The following is a 15,542-nucleotide window of genomic DNA, read 5'->3' as shown; positions in this document are numbered from 1 at the left end:
TCCCCTGCCATAGTAGGCACTTATTTCTTGAATGATTGATTCCCCATCCTTACCAAGGGGATGTTTACTCAGTCTCTTAGGGTAAAAGAAGAAAATCAGAGAGAAAGTCAGAGATCAAATTTGGATACCTTCAAGCTTTAAATGTAGCTATGTGTAATTAGATGGCATGTGAAAAAATGAATATGAGCGTCTCTCCAAAGTCTGCCTAACTCACAATGCCTCCAACGTTGAGCCCAAAAGTAAGTATTCCAATGGTTGGGCCATTTTTACAAGAAAAATGAATTTTGCAATTCCAAAACAGGATGCCTAAATCCATCTCCCAAATTGGCCTCACCCAGCCCTTGCCTGGAAGCATTCGGAGCACAAAATAGCCCAGAGGAGAGCCCTGCTCTCCCAGGTCCTACCAATGACCCTTTCAATCTATCCTCCCTAAACTGAAATGCAAAGTTTATTCCTCTCTTGTCCCTCCCTCCAATCCTTAAGGATAAAGCCCTTTCTCCATTAACCCCAAGGGGAGCTGGAATGCACAAAGTTATAACTTACAGAAGCAATGAGGACTGCTTTCACATTCTAATTCTTTCAATGTATATTTTACTAAGACTCTGAAAATCTCGTTGCTTTCCCCAACTTATAAGTGTTGATTTTGCAGTCATTCAAGGCTCATTTCTCTTGGTCTTGGTCAACTGGTACGACAACCCTTTGCATTAAGAAGGCCCTTGTTAAGGGTTGACTTGCCTGGCTCTCCAGCCGGGCTCATCCGACCCTTTGGGAATCTCCATCAGAAATGGTCAGAAGCAAATGGCTACATCAAAACGCTCGGAGCTAAATGTGTGTTAGGAAACAATATAGTTAACAGACAAACTCTTCAAATTTCCCTAAGAACTAGCCTCCTTGAGAAAGTTACTACTATTGCCAGGTTTCTTAGAACAGGGTCTAGTGTCTGTCCAGTCTTCGGCTTGAAATCAGCATATTCAAGGCAGAAAAGATGTCCACTTACATTTCCGGGCTGGCTTTCGGTCTGACCATTCCTGTACCATTATCTGGTCCTGAGGACCTCCGATGTAATACTGGTCTTCAAAAGTTGAGTTTTGGGGGATATCCAGAGGATCCCATTGGTCCGTCAAGGCAATCTTGGAGCACAGCTTGGTGGCCTGGTCAATCTGAAACATCACTGCGTCTTGATAGAGGAAAATATATTCAAAGAATCTGAAAAAATAAACCCCCCAAAATCGACAATCAAGATTTTGGGTTGTTTTTTTTAACTTGTTTATATTTAAAACTCAAAGTCATTTAACATAAATGGGATCTTTAAAAGAGGAAAGAAATTGGATAATTTTTGCCCTACCAAAGCAGCTTCTGCCCCCTCCCTCTTTCCCAATTGCTCACTCAATCAACAAAAATGTATTAAATGCTTTCTATGTGCCAGTCACTATTTGAGGCAGTGGCTGTACAAAGATAAACGTGAAACCGTCATCCCAATGAGTTTCCATGCTCACCTCTTCTCTCTGAGCCTCAGTTTCCTCATCTGCTAAATGAGGAACTTGGACAAATTGTGTAAGATAGTAGTATAGTAGTGCTACTATGACTCAGGCACATCATGAGCTAGAGAGCTTTTGTGAGTCTAAGCCCCCACACAAAAATACAGAGGAAATTTGACCTCAGAAGAACTGAGGTCAAATCCTGGTTCTGCCCCTCACTCTCTGTGGGACATGGGGTAAATTCTAATGTCTCACTGGACCTCAGTGTCCTCAGTCGCAAAATGTAGGAGTTGGATTAGATGACTTCCAAAGACCCTTCAGGATCTCAATCTGTGACCCCTTTTATCACAGGATTATGGGGAAAGGAACCATAAGTTCCAGCCCCTATCCCAGAATCTGGCACATAATAAATGCTTGCAGAATGAGTAAATGAATGAATGATGGGGTGAGACAAAATCAACCAATACATCATCTGTGTTTGGGAATGTTTCCCATTCGTAATCCTACACCAATGTAAAAAAGGGAGGGATTTGCATTTTCTCAATGTTTTCCAGACCCCCCCACCCCCCCACCCCCCCCAACCTTTACCATGATATCATTGTAGAGACAATATCGATTTGCACTGGTAAAGAGAATTTCCAAAAAAATCACAAATATAGACCCCTATCTCCCCCCCTCACCCCCCCCAAAGATGAGCAGACAGACACATACATTTAAGAAATGTTTTGCTTAAACAGAAATGTATCCTGAGGGGCAGGGGTGGGGAGTTTGAAGCTTAGTAAGGTATTATCTGCTATTAACAACATAGGGTGAATTTTTTCCCAGCTAGCCACCGTTCTTATCACCATAGCCCACGTAAACTGTGCCCTTGTAAATAGCTATCTGCTACATAGGATGGCAGTTACCAAGTGCTGTTGGACCAGCTACTGATCTGCAAAGAGAAGACTTTCAGTAAAGCAGCAGTTAAATGAAAAAAGTTATTTATTTACAGAAAATGTTTAAAGAATACTTTTAAGAAAAAATCCCATGAGTGGCATATTTATTTTTCACTCAAAGACAGTAATGCAAAAGATCAGACCTATACATAGTGTTGTTTTAAAATGAGAACCTGGCACTTTTGTGCATGGGAAAAGGTCACTTTAGACTACCCCAGGAGGATCAAAGCTCAAGAATTTTTGCTTGGGGTGAATGAGATGTTGATAACTGATAAAGGCAACGAGAAACTGTTGAATTCTTATTTGATTTCTATTTTTCCAAAAGAGACTGAACTTTACACTGGAAATAGAACAAAAACGACTAATAGGGCATTGAAACTCAAAATTAAAAAGGCAATAAATAGTTAGAAAACATTTTGCTGCCCTTGATAGATTAACTGACCTTAAAAAAATGGAAAGGGAAGCTAGGTGGCACAGTGGATAGAGCACTGACCCTGGAGTACCTGAGTTCAAATCCAGCCTCAGACGCTTAATAATGACCTAGCTGTGTGGCCCTGGGCAAGCCACTTAACCCTATTGCCTTGCAAAAACTAAAAAGAAAAATGACAGATATGACCCCTGGGCCATTGATAGTCATTCAAGAAAGATCAAAGACAGTGGGAAAGGGAAAATAGTAGAGGGGTTGCAGATGGGTAAATGATATACCAATTTTCAAAAAAGGAGAAAGAACAGAATCTGCAAAATTCAGGTTGCGTGACTTGATTTCCTTTGCTAAGAAAGCTCTAGAATGAATCCTTAAAGAGATGGATACTAGAGAGCCAGCCTGGCTTCAACATGAAAAGGCCATGCCAGACTAACTTCATTTCCTTTTATGAAAAGATGAGGAGAGTAAAAGGTAAGGAGAATCTCGTGGGTATAGATCAACACTAGAGTTTAACAAAGACTTTGGTCAAGTATCTCATATGACTTCCGTGAAGAAAATGGAGAAAGATGGATTACACGGAAAATCAGACGCTGGAGAACTAGAGTCAAGATCACTGGCAACATGGCGGGAGATCTATGGTCAACTATCCCAAGGGTCTTTTTATCAATATTGTGGATAAAGCCAAAAGTGACATGTTCATCATACTGCCCTATGGTACCAACCTGGGAGGGTAGCCTAACACACTAGATGGCAGAGGCGCGGTGGCTATATGGCACAGAGGATAGAGCACCAGCCCAGGAGTCAGGAGTCCCTGAGTTCAAATCCGGTCTCAGACACTTAATAATTACCTGGCTGTGTGGCCCTGGGCAAGTCACTTAACCCCATTGCCTTGTTAAAAACAAACTATGCCTGTTGTAATTAAAGAAATAGTGGAGTAGGAGTCTTAAAACACTAGATGACAGAGGCAAAATCAAAACATCGGGTTGAAGCTAATATGATGGTCTTCAACAGAGATAAATGAAAAGTCTTGGGTATAAAAAAAATCAACTTGGCAGGTATAAAATGGTTTTAAAGGAATTGTTTGGAGCAAAAAATCTGGGCAATAAAGTGGACTCCAAGCTTAATGCGAGCAAGCAATAGGAGCAACCAAGAGAGCTAATGCAAACACGGAGAGTATTAAGAGAGAAACCATTTCCAAGAATAGGGAAATGATAGTTCCACCTGTATTCTGCCCTGTTGCCTCTAGGATCAGAGATAAAATCTTCTTCTTGGCTTTTACAGCCTTTTACAACCAATTTCTAAGTCAGCTCTCCAGCCTCCCCAAGTTTCTAGGATTCCCAAACTCCTGGCTCAGGGGATTTGCACAGAAGCAATGAGCTCCTTTCTCATCTGAATCACAAAGACCCCTCTCTTCCAAATGAAGCACAAGTACCACCGGGTGGATCCAGATTTTTTCAGAAAACCTCCCTCCCAGCTCCATTTTATTTCATGTCTCTTTTTGTGTTTTCTCTTTAAATGTTAATATACTGTCATTCAATATAAAGCATGAGCTCCTTGAGAATAGAGATTGTTCCATTTATTACATTGATATGTCTAGAACCTAATACAGTGCCTGGCCCATGAGAAGAATACCTAGGGATTGATTAAAGATGTCCATGATTGCACCCCAAAGACATAAGTAACGGAAGGGATTGTCTATTTCCCTGGGGTGCAGGTTTCTCCATTTCACATAAGGCTAACCCAGTCCTTCCAAATAGGGCAACTTAGAAAAGAGGAGTCCAGAAGAAATATTAGTCTGATTGCAAAAGGATTGTGGGTCTTAGGGAAAAATCTGGATAGCCTTACTCATTTAAAATGCAACCCAATAGATGCGTAATGCCTGGCTCCCATGTCTGGCCCCTCTACTCTGGGACTCTCCAGAGGAATCCTTGAGCTGGGGCCATTTGCCCCTCCTGATATACTGAAAACTGAAGTTACACCCTAAAGTCAGACAGAAGCATAAAGGAAAGAAAAACTTTCAAAAGAATGGTCTTCAGCACAGATACATTCTCTGTGTCCATGTCAGGTCTGACGACACAGATGGCTTCCTGTTGGACCCTGTGCGAATAAGCCAAATTCAATTGTTATTTCCAAGTTCAGCTTTTGAGATCTCTGAAGTGACTGGCCTCCTCAACTGTCAGAGGAGTTCAAAAGAGAAAATGATGGCCAAGAATTCTGAGAGCATCGTCCAAAGATATGTTTGAATATACAGAAACTTGGCAACAAAATTTGGAGAGTGGACATTGAATTCAGGGCAAAAACACCCGGCAAACCCTTCTCCTGAAGTCTTACCATGACATCGTGCGTGCCCCATACAAATTGGATGAGCCACACTTCCCCGACAACTGTACTTTTGTTCAGCTGCTTCCTTAAGCCTAGAATACCCTCCCCCAACCCCAACTCCATCGGATGGAATTCTGCTGTTATCATTCTCCTCTTATGTTCCCAACTGAAAAATCTGGAAGGAGAGAAGGGGGCCGTCGGGAAGACCCTCTGGAACTGACATGCCTGCTCAAGGCACATCTGCATCCCCATGTGATCTGAGAGCCAAATTCAAAGGATGACATTAATTAAAAAATATAGAAAAATACCATATTTTTCTTGACAAAGTTGACCATTAGTGCAAATGGTTACACCTACCGTCCCACTCAAGTGGCATCACTTAAAAGAAAAATCAGACTTTTAAATATGCATTCATTGGCAATAAGGTGGTTAAGGCCTGCAAGTCAGGAAATTCTGAGTTCAAATCCTGCCTCAGAGATTTACTAATTGTGTCACTTTAAGTACACAACTGTGCCTCAGTTTCTTCATATATATAAAATGAAATTAATAATAGCACCTGCCCCAGAAATTTGTAGGGAGAATTAAATTAGTCAAAATATGCATCCTACTTGGAAAACTTTGAAAATAAATGCTTATTATTATAACATTATTATGACATCAATGGTGGCTAATTGCATATTCAAATATGAAAATGGACCCATAATCTTCTCCATTTAGAAGTTCCCACTGATGATGCAGAGCAAACTTACCCATTTGGCTACCCATCCAGTGGGCCTTTCATCCACATCTTCCAGAAAGGTCACTATATAGGAGATCCATCTACTAGCACATTTTTTTTCAACATGTCAAAGATATGTCAATAAATTTACTATAAGTATTTCTAAGGGAAAGTTAGGTAGTGCAGTGACCCTAGAATCAAGAGGACCTGAGTTCAAATCTGGCACAGATAATTACTACTTAGTTGTGTGACCTTGGGCAAGTCATTGCCTTGAAAAATCCAAAAAAATTATTATAAACTACTGAGCCACATTCTTTTAGGAAATTTCTATACCCTAGCATAAATCAGAAAATGAATGTCTTTTTTCCCATACATACATCTAAGTTCACTGGAGGCATGTAAAAATTCATGTGACCAGTCCATAGGTGTCAAATAGTTTGGACAACATGCCAAACAGTGAAGAGGGCACATGGCTAAGACCAAAGAAATCACTTCAACCACTACTTCCCTTAATTGCATGGTTGATTGAGAAAGACCAGGACCCTGCACTCAAGGGCTCTAGGAAGAGCAAACCCTCCCCCACCTTTGTATAGAAATGGATTCACTATCTCAATAACTACCAACACCAGCCTCTGGTCCACTGTGGAGGCTGGGACCATCAGTCCTGCTTCCAGCCAGGCCCTACAGCCATCATCTATGCAAATAGCCCCTCTGGAGATGCAACCTGGCATGTAGTCTTAGAGCCAAAGTAGTCACAGTTCCTGAAGATCCAGAAAAGAACTGATTACCCAAATCCTAGACACTATCAGATGGCTCAGCATTATATCAGTGGAAATGGCATTTAAAAAGAGACCTTACCTTCACATCTACCTTTGTCACTGTACCCTAAGGACATACATACATACATACATACATCTTTCTTTTTCTTCCTTGCTACTGAAACCCTCCAAATGGCATCTCCCCCATTAAAATGGGGGACTTTGCAGGACTTAGATAGGGCTTGGACCCCAGCAAGTATTTAAGAAAGATGGTTTTCATTCATTCAAGCTACTAACAAACTTTTCCTCTCTTCTCTCCTTGTTTCACATATTTAAGTTTAACCACAAGGTTAGGAAGGGCAGAGAACCCCCAAACCAAACAAGCATCAGCTCTAGCCCCTCCACTCCCACTAGAGTGGGCGGCATTATCTCAAAGACTCATAAAATGATTTCATATTTTCCATCTCAGGGAAGACAGAGCCAGGAAAGACTTGATCATTCCACAGGAACAATTGGTGGTATTTTTCCAAACCATTTACAGTTTGAAAAAAAACGGAGCCAACTTGCAAATATGCTTTTCACTTCACTCCCAAGCATGATTTGGTAGCTTCTTCAAACAGCAATGGGGGGGGCAGTTATGCAGACTCTGAACAGTTAAATATCTGTTTTATTTTATTTTTTTTTTCATTAGAGTCAACAATTCTTGCATCTAAACTGCATTTAACATCCCTAACCAGTCACACCTCTGGTCCTACAGCAGAAAGCTTTTGGAGACCTTACATATTGGGCAGCACATTTCCAAAACCTTTGGAGACTTGGGTCCCTCTCTGCCACTTTCTCTTTAATCTGTGTCTCCATGAATTCTTCCTTCTTTCTGGATTTGTCCTGGGTATGAGAGGAAGTGTGGTGGGCTACACATGGGGAAGGGAGCAGACTTTTTCAGTTATGCCTGGTGGATTGCTTTGTTTTGTCTAAATAAGCTTTTTTTGCAAGACAAAGGGGTTGACTTGCCCAAAGCCACACAACTAGGTAATTATTAAGTGTCTGAAGTCGAATTTGAACTCAGGTCCTCCTGACTCCAGGGCTGGTGCTCTATCCACTGTGCCACCTAGTAGCCCCCTAAATAAGCTCTTTTGCTGCAAGGGAAGGCTCAGTGTTTAAGTGAGACAATGAGTGACAATTGTGTTTTTTAAAGCATCATGGGAATATTTTTTAAAAGAACTCTGCAGGGTGGCTAGATGGCACAATGGATAGAGCACCAGCCCTGGAGTCAGGAGGACCTGAGTTCAAATCCAGCCTCAGACACATAATAATTACCTAGCTGTGTGGCCTTGGGCAAGTCACTTAACCCCAGTGCCTTGCAAAAAAAAAAAAAACTCTGAGCTTGGAGTTAGAAGAGTCCAAGGATCCAATCCCATTTTTGACAGTCAATAACCAGTAATCATCAAAAAGGTACTATTGTGGGCGGCTAGGTGGTGCAACACTGGAGTCCGGAGGACCTGAGCTCAAATCCGACCTCAGACACTTCATAATGACCTAGCTGTGTGGCCTTGGACAAGTCACTTAACCCCATTGACTTGCAAAAACCTTAAAAAAAGACCTCTGTCTTGGAGGCAGAGGACCTGAGTGTATAGGCTCCCTCTGACACCTGCTATCTATGGAACAACAAACAAGTCAATTTGCCAAATTTGGTTTCAGCTTGCTGTTTAAAATGGTACCTTGACTTCAGGGACCAATATTCAGTTAGAGACCATGTGCCTAAGTACATGCAGGGGCAGCTACGTGGCAAGGTGCAATCAGCACGGACCCTGAAGAGTCAGGAGGACCTGAGTTCAAATCTGACCTCAGATTCTTGATACTTACTAATGATGTGACCTTGGACAAGTCACAAACACAAACAAACAAAAAATGTAAAATCTATTTAAAAAAATCGGTGCCATGGAGCCTGCAGGATTGGCTAGAGCTGGGCACAGGCCCACAGAAGCAAGAGGCACCCCCTGCCCCATCAGAGTGGGGGGGGTGGGGGGGCAGGAGAGTTATCTCTTAGGTCAACCAGAAATCAAACAAAGCGTGGGCACGTGAGGGCTCCCCTCTCTGCAAGTGGGAGAGGATCAGAATCAGCTCCAGGAAATGGGTGCTTCAATCAGAAAGAAGACAATACTGGGAAATAAAGAGGGCTGAATTGGGGAAATGGGACACCTGGCTCTGCTTTACATCCTAGGTGACCTTGGGCAAGTCTCCTCACTTCTGAAGTCTAACCCATTTCACCTACAAAAATGTAAGGTGAGGCTAGATGGTCTCTCTTGGCCCTCTCAACTCTAAATCTAGAATAATATCGTCTTCGTCTTTTCATCTCATACAAAAGAAATGTGCCACAAACTAGCAACCCCCAGACTATAATATATTTCATTCTGAGAAACTAGACACAAACCCCGCTGGGGCTTTCAAGAACAAGAAACGTCAGAGGATCCTAGAGATCCATTTTCTGCTTGGTTTTTGTTTTTAATTCATGCTGTACCATCACCATAGCCCAATCACCTACTGGCTTCCTAGAGGGTTTTTGTTTTTTCCCCCTTTCGGTTACCCCTGAATAGCCACCATTGTTCACCCAAGGCCCTTTCTGGAAAAGACAGGATTCAGCTGGGCAATCTCCCTCCACCACCACATTCCCACATCAGCTTCAGCTCCCAGTGTGGACAATGCTGAGAACAATGCTGAAAAGTGGTTCGCTTGCATCGAAGTAAATGCTATAATCTTATGAAAATGGAAATATTTTATTAGCCTTCTCCTTTGGACACAAAACAACACTCATTTGAACTATGCTGAAGATGTCAAACAGCAAGTCTTAGATTTTTTTCAGCAGTGATAATGCTTTCCTCACCATGTCTCTGATATTCAAATTGAAATATGCTGAGGTCTGAATTCACATCCATAATTGATGTCATATTGTTTGCCTTCTTAGCGGGTTGGGGAGGAGGGGTCAGAGGGAGGGAGAGAATGTGGAACTCAAAATTTAAAAACAAAGAATGTTTTTAAATTTTTCTAAATTAGAAAAAAGTACATTGAGATCTCCCTCAAGTACCTTTTTATGGTTTTTAGGGGGGGGGCAGGTTCACAACCTATTCAGGAAATGGCTGTATCTGTTGGCCATTTCTCTTGGGATGGGGTGGGGGAGAGGCAGAAGATGTCATCTGATGGCTAACACAGTCTGAGACTTAAGAGAATATCTCCAGGGCCAGGAGCAAGACCCACTACCTACACATACTGGCAAATATAGGCAACATGCGTGTTAGTTTTGCTAACCACACCCAGATTTCTTTGTTTCAAGGGAAGGCTTAGAGGGCAGGGAACAGAATTTTTTTAAAGGCATCAATTAAAAAATCTAAAATACCCAAATAAATAAATAAATACACAAGTCATTTACATCCTGCTTTAAAGTTCACAGTGTGTTCCTCCAAGCCCATTGTCTTATTTGAACTACTTAACTATATGAGGGCTCTTCCTGGGTCCCATCATATAGATGGAAAGCAGAAGACTGGACATGGAGGGTTGTAATGTCCCTCAGACATAGTCCAGCTATGTGAATCTGGACGAGTGACTTATCTTCTCTGAGCTCCATCTTCTCATATGAAAAATGGTCATGACGATTGCTTCTCTTTATGGGATCTTTGTGAGATCAAATGAGGTAACAGAACTCAAGTGCTGCATAAATATTAGCTATTATTACAGATGAAGAAACTGAGACTCTAAAAAGATTAGGTCATTTTCCCAAGGTCCCAAAGCTAGTTAATGTCAGAATACAGATTTAAACCCAGGTCTCCTGCCTCCAAGCCTAACACTATTTTCCTTTGCCTCTTATGATTCCAGGCTGTCTTCTCAAAATTCCTTTCTTCCTACTATATCATCTAACTTCCTCTCCCCCAAGGTTTCTCCATAATGGAACACCACTCCCCAGTTTCTTCCTTCTGTTCTTGCTAAGTTGACCCCTTCACCATTCCAGGAAACTTCCACATTCCATTGCAACCCCCCAAGCCTGGATTATCTTCTTCCCTGGTGTCCACTCAACCCAACATCGCCTTTCTTTGAAGGGCCACTTCTTTCCTGCCTTTGCTTTCTCTAGTCCTCAGGGATCTAGCCTCCTTCCTCAAGAAGCCCATAAACAGAGTCAATCTGTAAAGGCCTCATTACCAACCTGTTTTATCTCCTGTTTTGTATATCAAAAGCTTGCCTAAGGGGCAGCTAGGTGGCCCAATGGAGAGAGCACCAACCCTGGAGTCAAGAGGCCCTGAGTTCAAATCCAGCCTCAGACACTTAATTACCTAGCTGTGTGATCTTGGGCAAGTTGCCTTAAATAAAATTTTAAAATTTAAATTTAAAAAAAAAAAAGCTTGTCTAACCAGATAGAAGGAAGACCCTCAAAGAACTGGGCACCCAGGAGCTCAGTGACTCCTATCGACAGAATGACCTGAATTCAAAAAATATCCAAAACCATATCAGGGCTGTTTCCTGCCACTCTGGACTCAGACTTCCCCCAACATGCTATCTAACTGACCCCTCCCAGTCTCTCCAATGAAAATTCTTTTAATCCCTAACCACCCTACCCATAACCACCTGAGGTCTAACTCAGGTAAAATGTTAACAGCCTAAATCACTTGCAGAATAAAGGTAGATGAAATTAATTAGGAATAAATGTAAAGTCTTAATTTGAATCCAAAAACAACTTCACAGAGGAAGGAATGGGAAGCAGGGAAAGACCGGCTGAATTTAGGGAATTGAGAAATCAAAATGAGTCAAGAGGATACTGCCTCAATGTCCAAAAAGATGATGCAATCTTGGACGGCATTGAGTCCTTGTTTTTAGGGCTAAGAAGGGGCAGGGCCCCTGGATTCTGCTCTGGTCAGACCCCCTGCCAGTCACATGTTCAGTCCTGCTGATGAGGTGAAAGGTAGGAGACCCTTTCCAGAGGAGAATGGCTCAGATGAGGACCTCAAATAGGGACCAGTTGAAAGAGGTGGAGGTATTTAATCTGGAAATAACAGGACTCAGGTTGGACAAATGGGATGTATAGATCTTCAGGGACTCAAAGGAGAGGAAGAACTAGCTTTGTTCTGTCTGGCTTTGCCCAGAGGACAAAACTGGGAACAAAGAGGGAAAGAGCCAATTTAGGGTAGAAAAACTCTAACAATGAAAGAGAAATGGGCACAATAGAGCCTAGTCACTCCTTTGAAGTCTGAGACAATTGAGATCCAATTAACACTTACTAGAGAATCATTTCCTTTGGGGGATGGGTTAGATGACAGTGGAGGCACCTCCCAGCTCTAAAAGTTCCTGATTCTGTGAACCAAGGCTCATATGTCACCCACCTCTAGTCTAGAATGATGAGATCACTCATCTCTCCCTGTCCATGCTTTCAAGATTCTCTCAAATCTGGAGTGTGAGAATTTGAATTTGTGTCCAGGAGTTGCCACTAGGTTATGGGAAAGAGGGTTAGACTTGGATTCTGGAAGACTTGGGTTCAAATGTTGCCTTGAATACTAGTTGTCAGGTCCTGAGTAAGATTCTTAATTTCTTGGGTTTTGGATTGTAGAATGGGAAGGGTAGAAGCATCCATTGTGGGAAATCAAGGAAGGGTAAAGGGTGGGTGGGCAGGGTAAAGGAATGGCAGCTCTGAGGAACCTCTCGGGCTTCCTCCAAAAGGGTGGGCTTGGAATCCTGCCCACTGGAAGCCCAGGAGCTGCCTTTTTCTAAGGTCCCTCCCTCCCCCATCCTATTCCCTCTGCCACCCACATTACCTTATCCAAGATGGCGCCTTTGGTAGGGGTGGGCTTGTGTGCTTTGGGAGTTCCTTTGTCTCCTCTAGCAGATGGCTTCTGCTCCCCAATAGCTCCGGTGGCCCCTCTCCCGCCCCCCCCCCACTCTAAAGGCCTCCCCCGGCCCCAACAGAGGACTCTAATGCTCCTTGATTGCCAGGCCTGGCATCTGGACATTTCCTTGCCCTGGAGACGTTGCGTCTGAAAGACTGACCTTGGGGCTCGCCCTCCGGTTCGTGCCACCTGAAGTCATGCCAGGGACATTTCCAAGAGGCCTCCCCCAGGGATATAAATAGAAGAGCCCCGGGCATCGGGGGCCAAGGAGCAGGCAGAGTGCAGGGAGAGGGGCCCCCATCGCCCCAGGTTTACAGAAGCCAGACACCGGCCTGGGGTGGGGGGAGGTCTGCAGAGCCCAGGATTCTCGCCCGGAGAATACTGCGCACCCCGAAGAGGGAGGGGGTCACCCCACCCAGTCGGACCGGGAGAAAGAGGACAAAGAGGACAAAGCTGGTCACCAGAAACACCTGAGTCACGTGAACCTCAACAGACGGGGTGGGGGGGAGAGTGGGCCTGGAGGACAGATCCCCCAACCCAGTAAAGCCCGGGTCACCCCTCCATCCGATCCCCCCCCCCCCGCCCCGGCCGCCCCTCCGAGTCTGGTTCTCTTCAGTCAGGCTGAAGAATCCTGGAACATCAGAGAGGAGGAGGAGAGCCTGCTGCTCCGTCTGGGGGGGCGCACCCCCTCCCCCGCCCTAGCCTCCCGCAACCCCCCACCTACCCCGATCTCCCGCCTGCATAAAGCACCCGCAGTCTGAAGGGCATTCGTAGGGTGGCCCCCAGCCCCTCCTGAAACCCAAAGTTACCCCCCTGTGAACAGGCAGAGCGCCCCCTCACTGCAGTACCCCTTCTTGCTTGGCTCAGGGCATCATTCTTTCTTGCCGCAGTGCGCCCCCCCCTTGCCGCAGTGCGCCCCTCCCCCAGCTCCTCTCCCTGCCGCACTGCGCCCCTCCCCGCCTCCCCACCTTGCCGCAATGCGCCCCCCGCCCTTTTCTCTAGACCACTCAGTGAGCCACACCCGTACCCACAACGCGCCCCAGTCGTGGCGCAGTGTTCCCCTTCCCAGACCTGCGGTGCACCCCCACCTCCTCTCCTTGCCGCACCCCCAGTAAACCCCCTCCTAAAGCCGCAGTGCAGCCCCACCTTCCCACCGTGAGCCCCCTTTCTCTCCTTGATGCGCCCTTCAATGAGCCCCCCACCCTGCAGGGCACCCCACCTCCTGTCCTTGCCTCGCCCCCCCAAGCCCCTTCCCCAACCTCAGTGCCCCCCCCGCCTCCTCTCCTTGGTGCAGTGCGACCCCCCATCCTGCTGCCCCCCCGCTTGCTGCTCCCCATCTTGCTGCCCCCCATCTTGCTGCCCCTCCCAGCTTGCTGCCCCCTATCTTGCTGCCCTCCGCTTGCTGCCCCTAGCTTTCTGCCCCCATCTTGCTGCCCCCCGCTTGCCGCCCCCCGCTTGCTGCCCCATCTTGCTGCCCCTCCCAGCTTGCTGCCCCCTATCTTGCTGCCCTCCGCTTGCTGCCCCTAGCTTTCTGCCCCCCTCTTGCCTCCCCCAGCTTGCTGCCCCGTATCTTGCTGCTCCCTCTTGCCGCCCCCCGCTTGCTGCCCCCTATCTTGCTGCCCCCATCTTGCTGCCCTCCGCTTGCTGCCCCCCATCTTTCTGCCCCCCTCTTGCCGCCCCCCGCTTGCTGCCCCCCTCTTGCCGCCCCCCGCTTGCTGCCCCCATCTTGCCGCCCCCCGCACTCACTTCTTGCAGGGGATGAGGGCCTTCCTCTCCTCCAGGAGGCGGAGGCGGCGGCCGGGGCCGTCGTAGGAGAGCCGGGAGCGGGTGTTGCGGCCGCTGCCATGCTCGTAGCGCACCTGGCGCCCCTCCCACTGCTGCGGAGCCTGGCAGGGCGGCCCGGGGGGCGGCTCGGGGACCCCGGCCGCCGGCGCCCAGCTGCCGAGGCCCCCCAGGAGCCAAGCCACAAGCAGCGCGGGGTGCATCCCTCCGGTCTGGGGGCGGGCTGGGCAGGCTGGCAGGGCAGGGCGGGGCAGGGCTGGGCAGGGCAGGGCAGGGCTAGCAAGCGCAGCCCGGGCAGCGGCTCCCCCTCTCCGCCGCCCCCCTCCCCCAGCCCGTCGGGGGTTTGCCGAGGGAGGGGGGCGGGGGCCGGTCCCGGGCAGGGGCTCCCCGGGCGCCCCGAGCCGGCCGGAGGGCGATGCGGGCTCCGAGCTCGCGGCTGGCTCCCTCCCGCTCCGGCTCCGGCGGCGACTGCGGCTTCTCCCCCCGCCGACAGGAAACGCAGAGGCAGACGTGCCCGGCGCGGCCCAATGGGCATCCGCAGAGTGGACCGCGGGCGGGGGAGGAGGCGCGGGGAGCCGCAGCCCTGCCAGCTCGGGCGGGCGGGGCTGCGGCATCCAGGAGCCTCTCCGCAGCCGCCCCGAGGCCCCCCGAAGCCCGGAGGCCCCCAAGGGGCAGCTTGGCATCCCTCTGGGCACCAGCGGCCGGCGGGGGGACAGAATCGGCCCTGAGCTGGGAGGGCCCTTAGGGAGTCTCTGACCAAGAAACCGCAGAGGGGCCAGTAACTCAGGGCAGGTTGCCATGGCAGACCTCAGGTTTGGCCCAGGGGCCTTGACCATCGAGTCAGGGGAGATCTGAGCTTGGCTCCAGAGTCTGGCTCTTACTGTGTTACCGAATTTGCCCAAGCCTCAGTTTCCTCAGTTTGTCTGAATGTGAGCTGGCCTCGGCCTATGAAGTCACCAGTTCAAGAAACACTCATTCACCTCCACTTGGCCTAGATCCTGAAAGAATTACAAAAGGTGAAACTGTCTCTGACCCCAAGGAGTGGCCTTTGGGGCTAAAGGCTGTTGGAAGCTTGGCCTTTTCACTTTCTCAATCACATCCAACCATCATGTTACATGTGTAAAAACAGACCCCGGGCTCCTTCAATTTACTGCCTGTGCCACCCTGGGCAAATCATTTGTCCTCTCTGGGTATCAGTTTCCCCATTTGTACAATGAGAGGAGTGGACTGCTTGGCTTCTTAGATTATATATTTACAATTG

The 15,542-nt window shown here is 47.1% G+C and overlaps 1 protein-coding gene across 1 annotated transcript in view; it reads right to left on the bottom strand.

The window, feature by feature from the left end:
- EPDR1 (ependymin related 1) overlaps positions 1-14,499 on the bottom strand; it is a 34,804-nt gene extending 20,305 nt beyond the window's left edge. The window contains exons 1-2 of the mRNA XM_074199199.1: positions 14,246-14,499; positions 998-1,206 (exon numbers count right to left, since the gene is read on the bottom strand). Of these exons, the coding sequence (XP_074055300.1) occupies positions 998-1,206; positions 14,246-14,484 (448 nt within the window). The 5' untranslated portion in view covers positions 14,485-14,499. The remainder of the gene's footprint in view (positions 1-997; positions 1,207-14,245) is intronic.
- Positions 14,500-15,542: the final 1,043 nt, after the last annotated feature.

The sequence above is a fragment of the Macrotis lagotis genome, chromosome 8 (genome assembly GCF_037893015.1).
Source record: "Macrotis lagotis isolate mMagLag1 chromosome 8, bilby.v1.9.chrom.fasta, whole genome shotgun sequence".
NCBI classification, from domain to species: domain Eukaryota; kingdom Metazoa; phylum Chordata; class Mammalia; order Peramelemorphia; family Peramelidae; genus Macrotis; species Macrotis lagotis.
The sequence above is the reverse complement of the archived record's forward strand: the minus strand, read 5'-3'. Positions and strand labels throughout refer to the sequence as shown.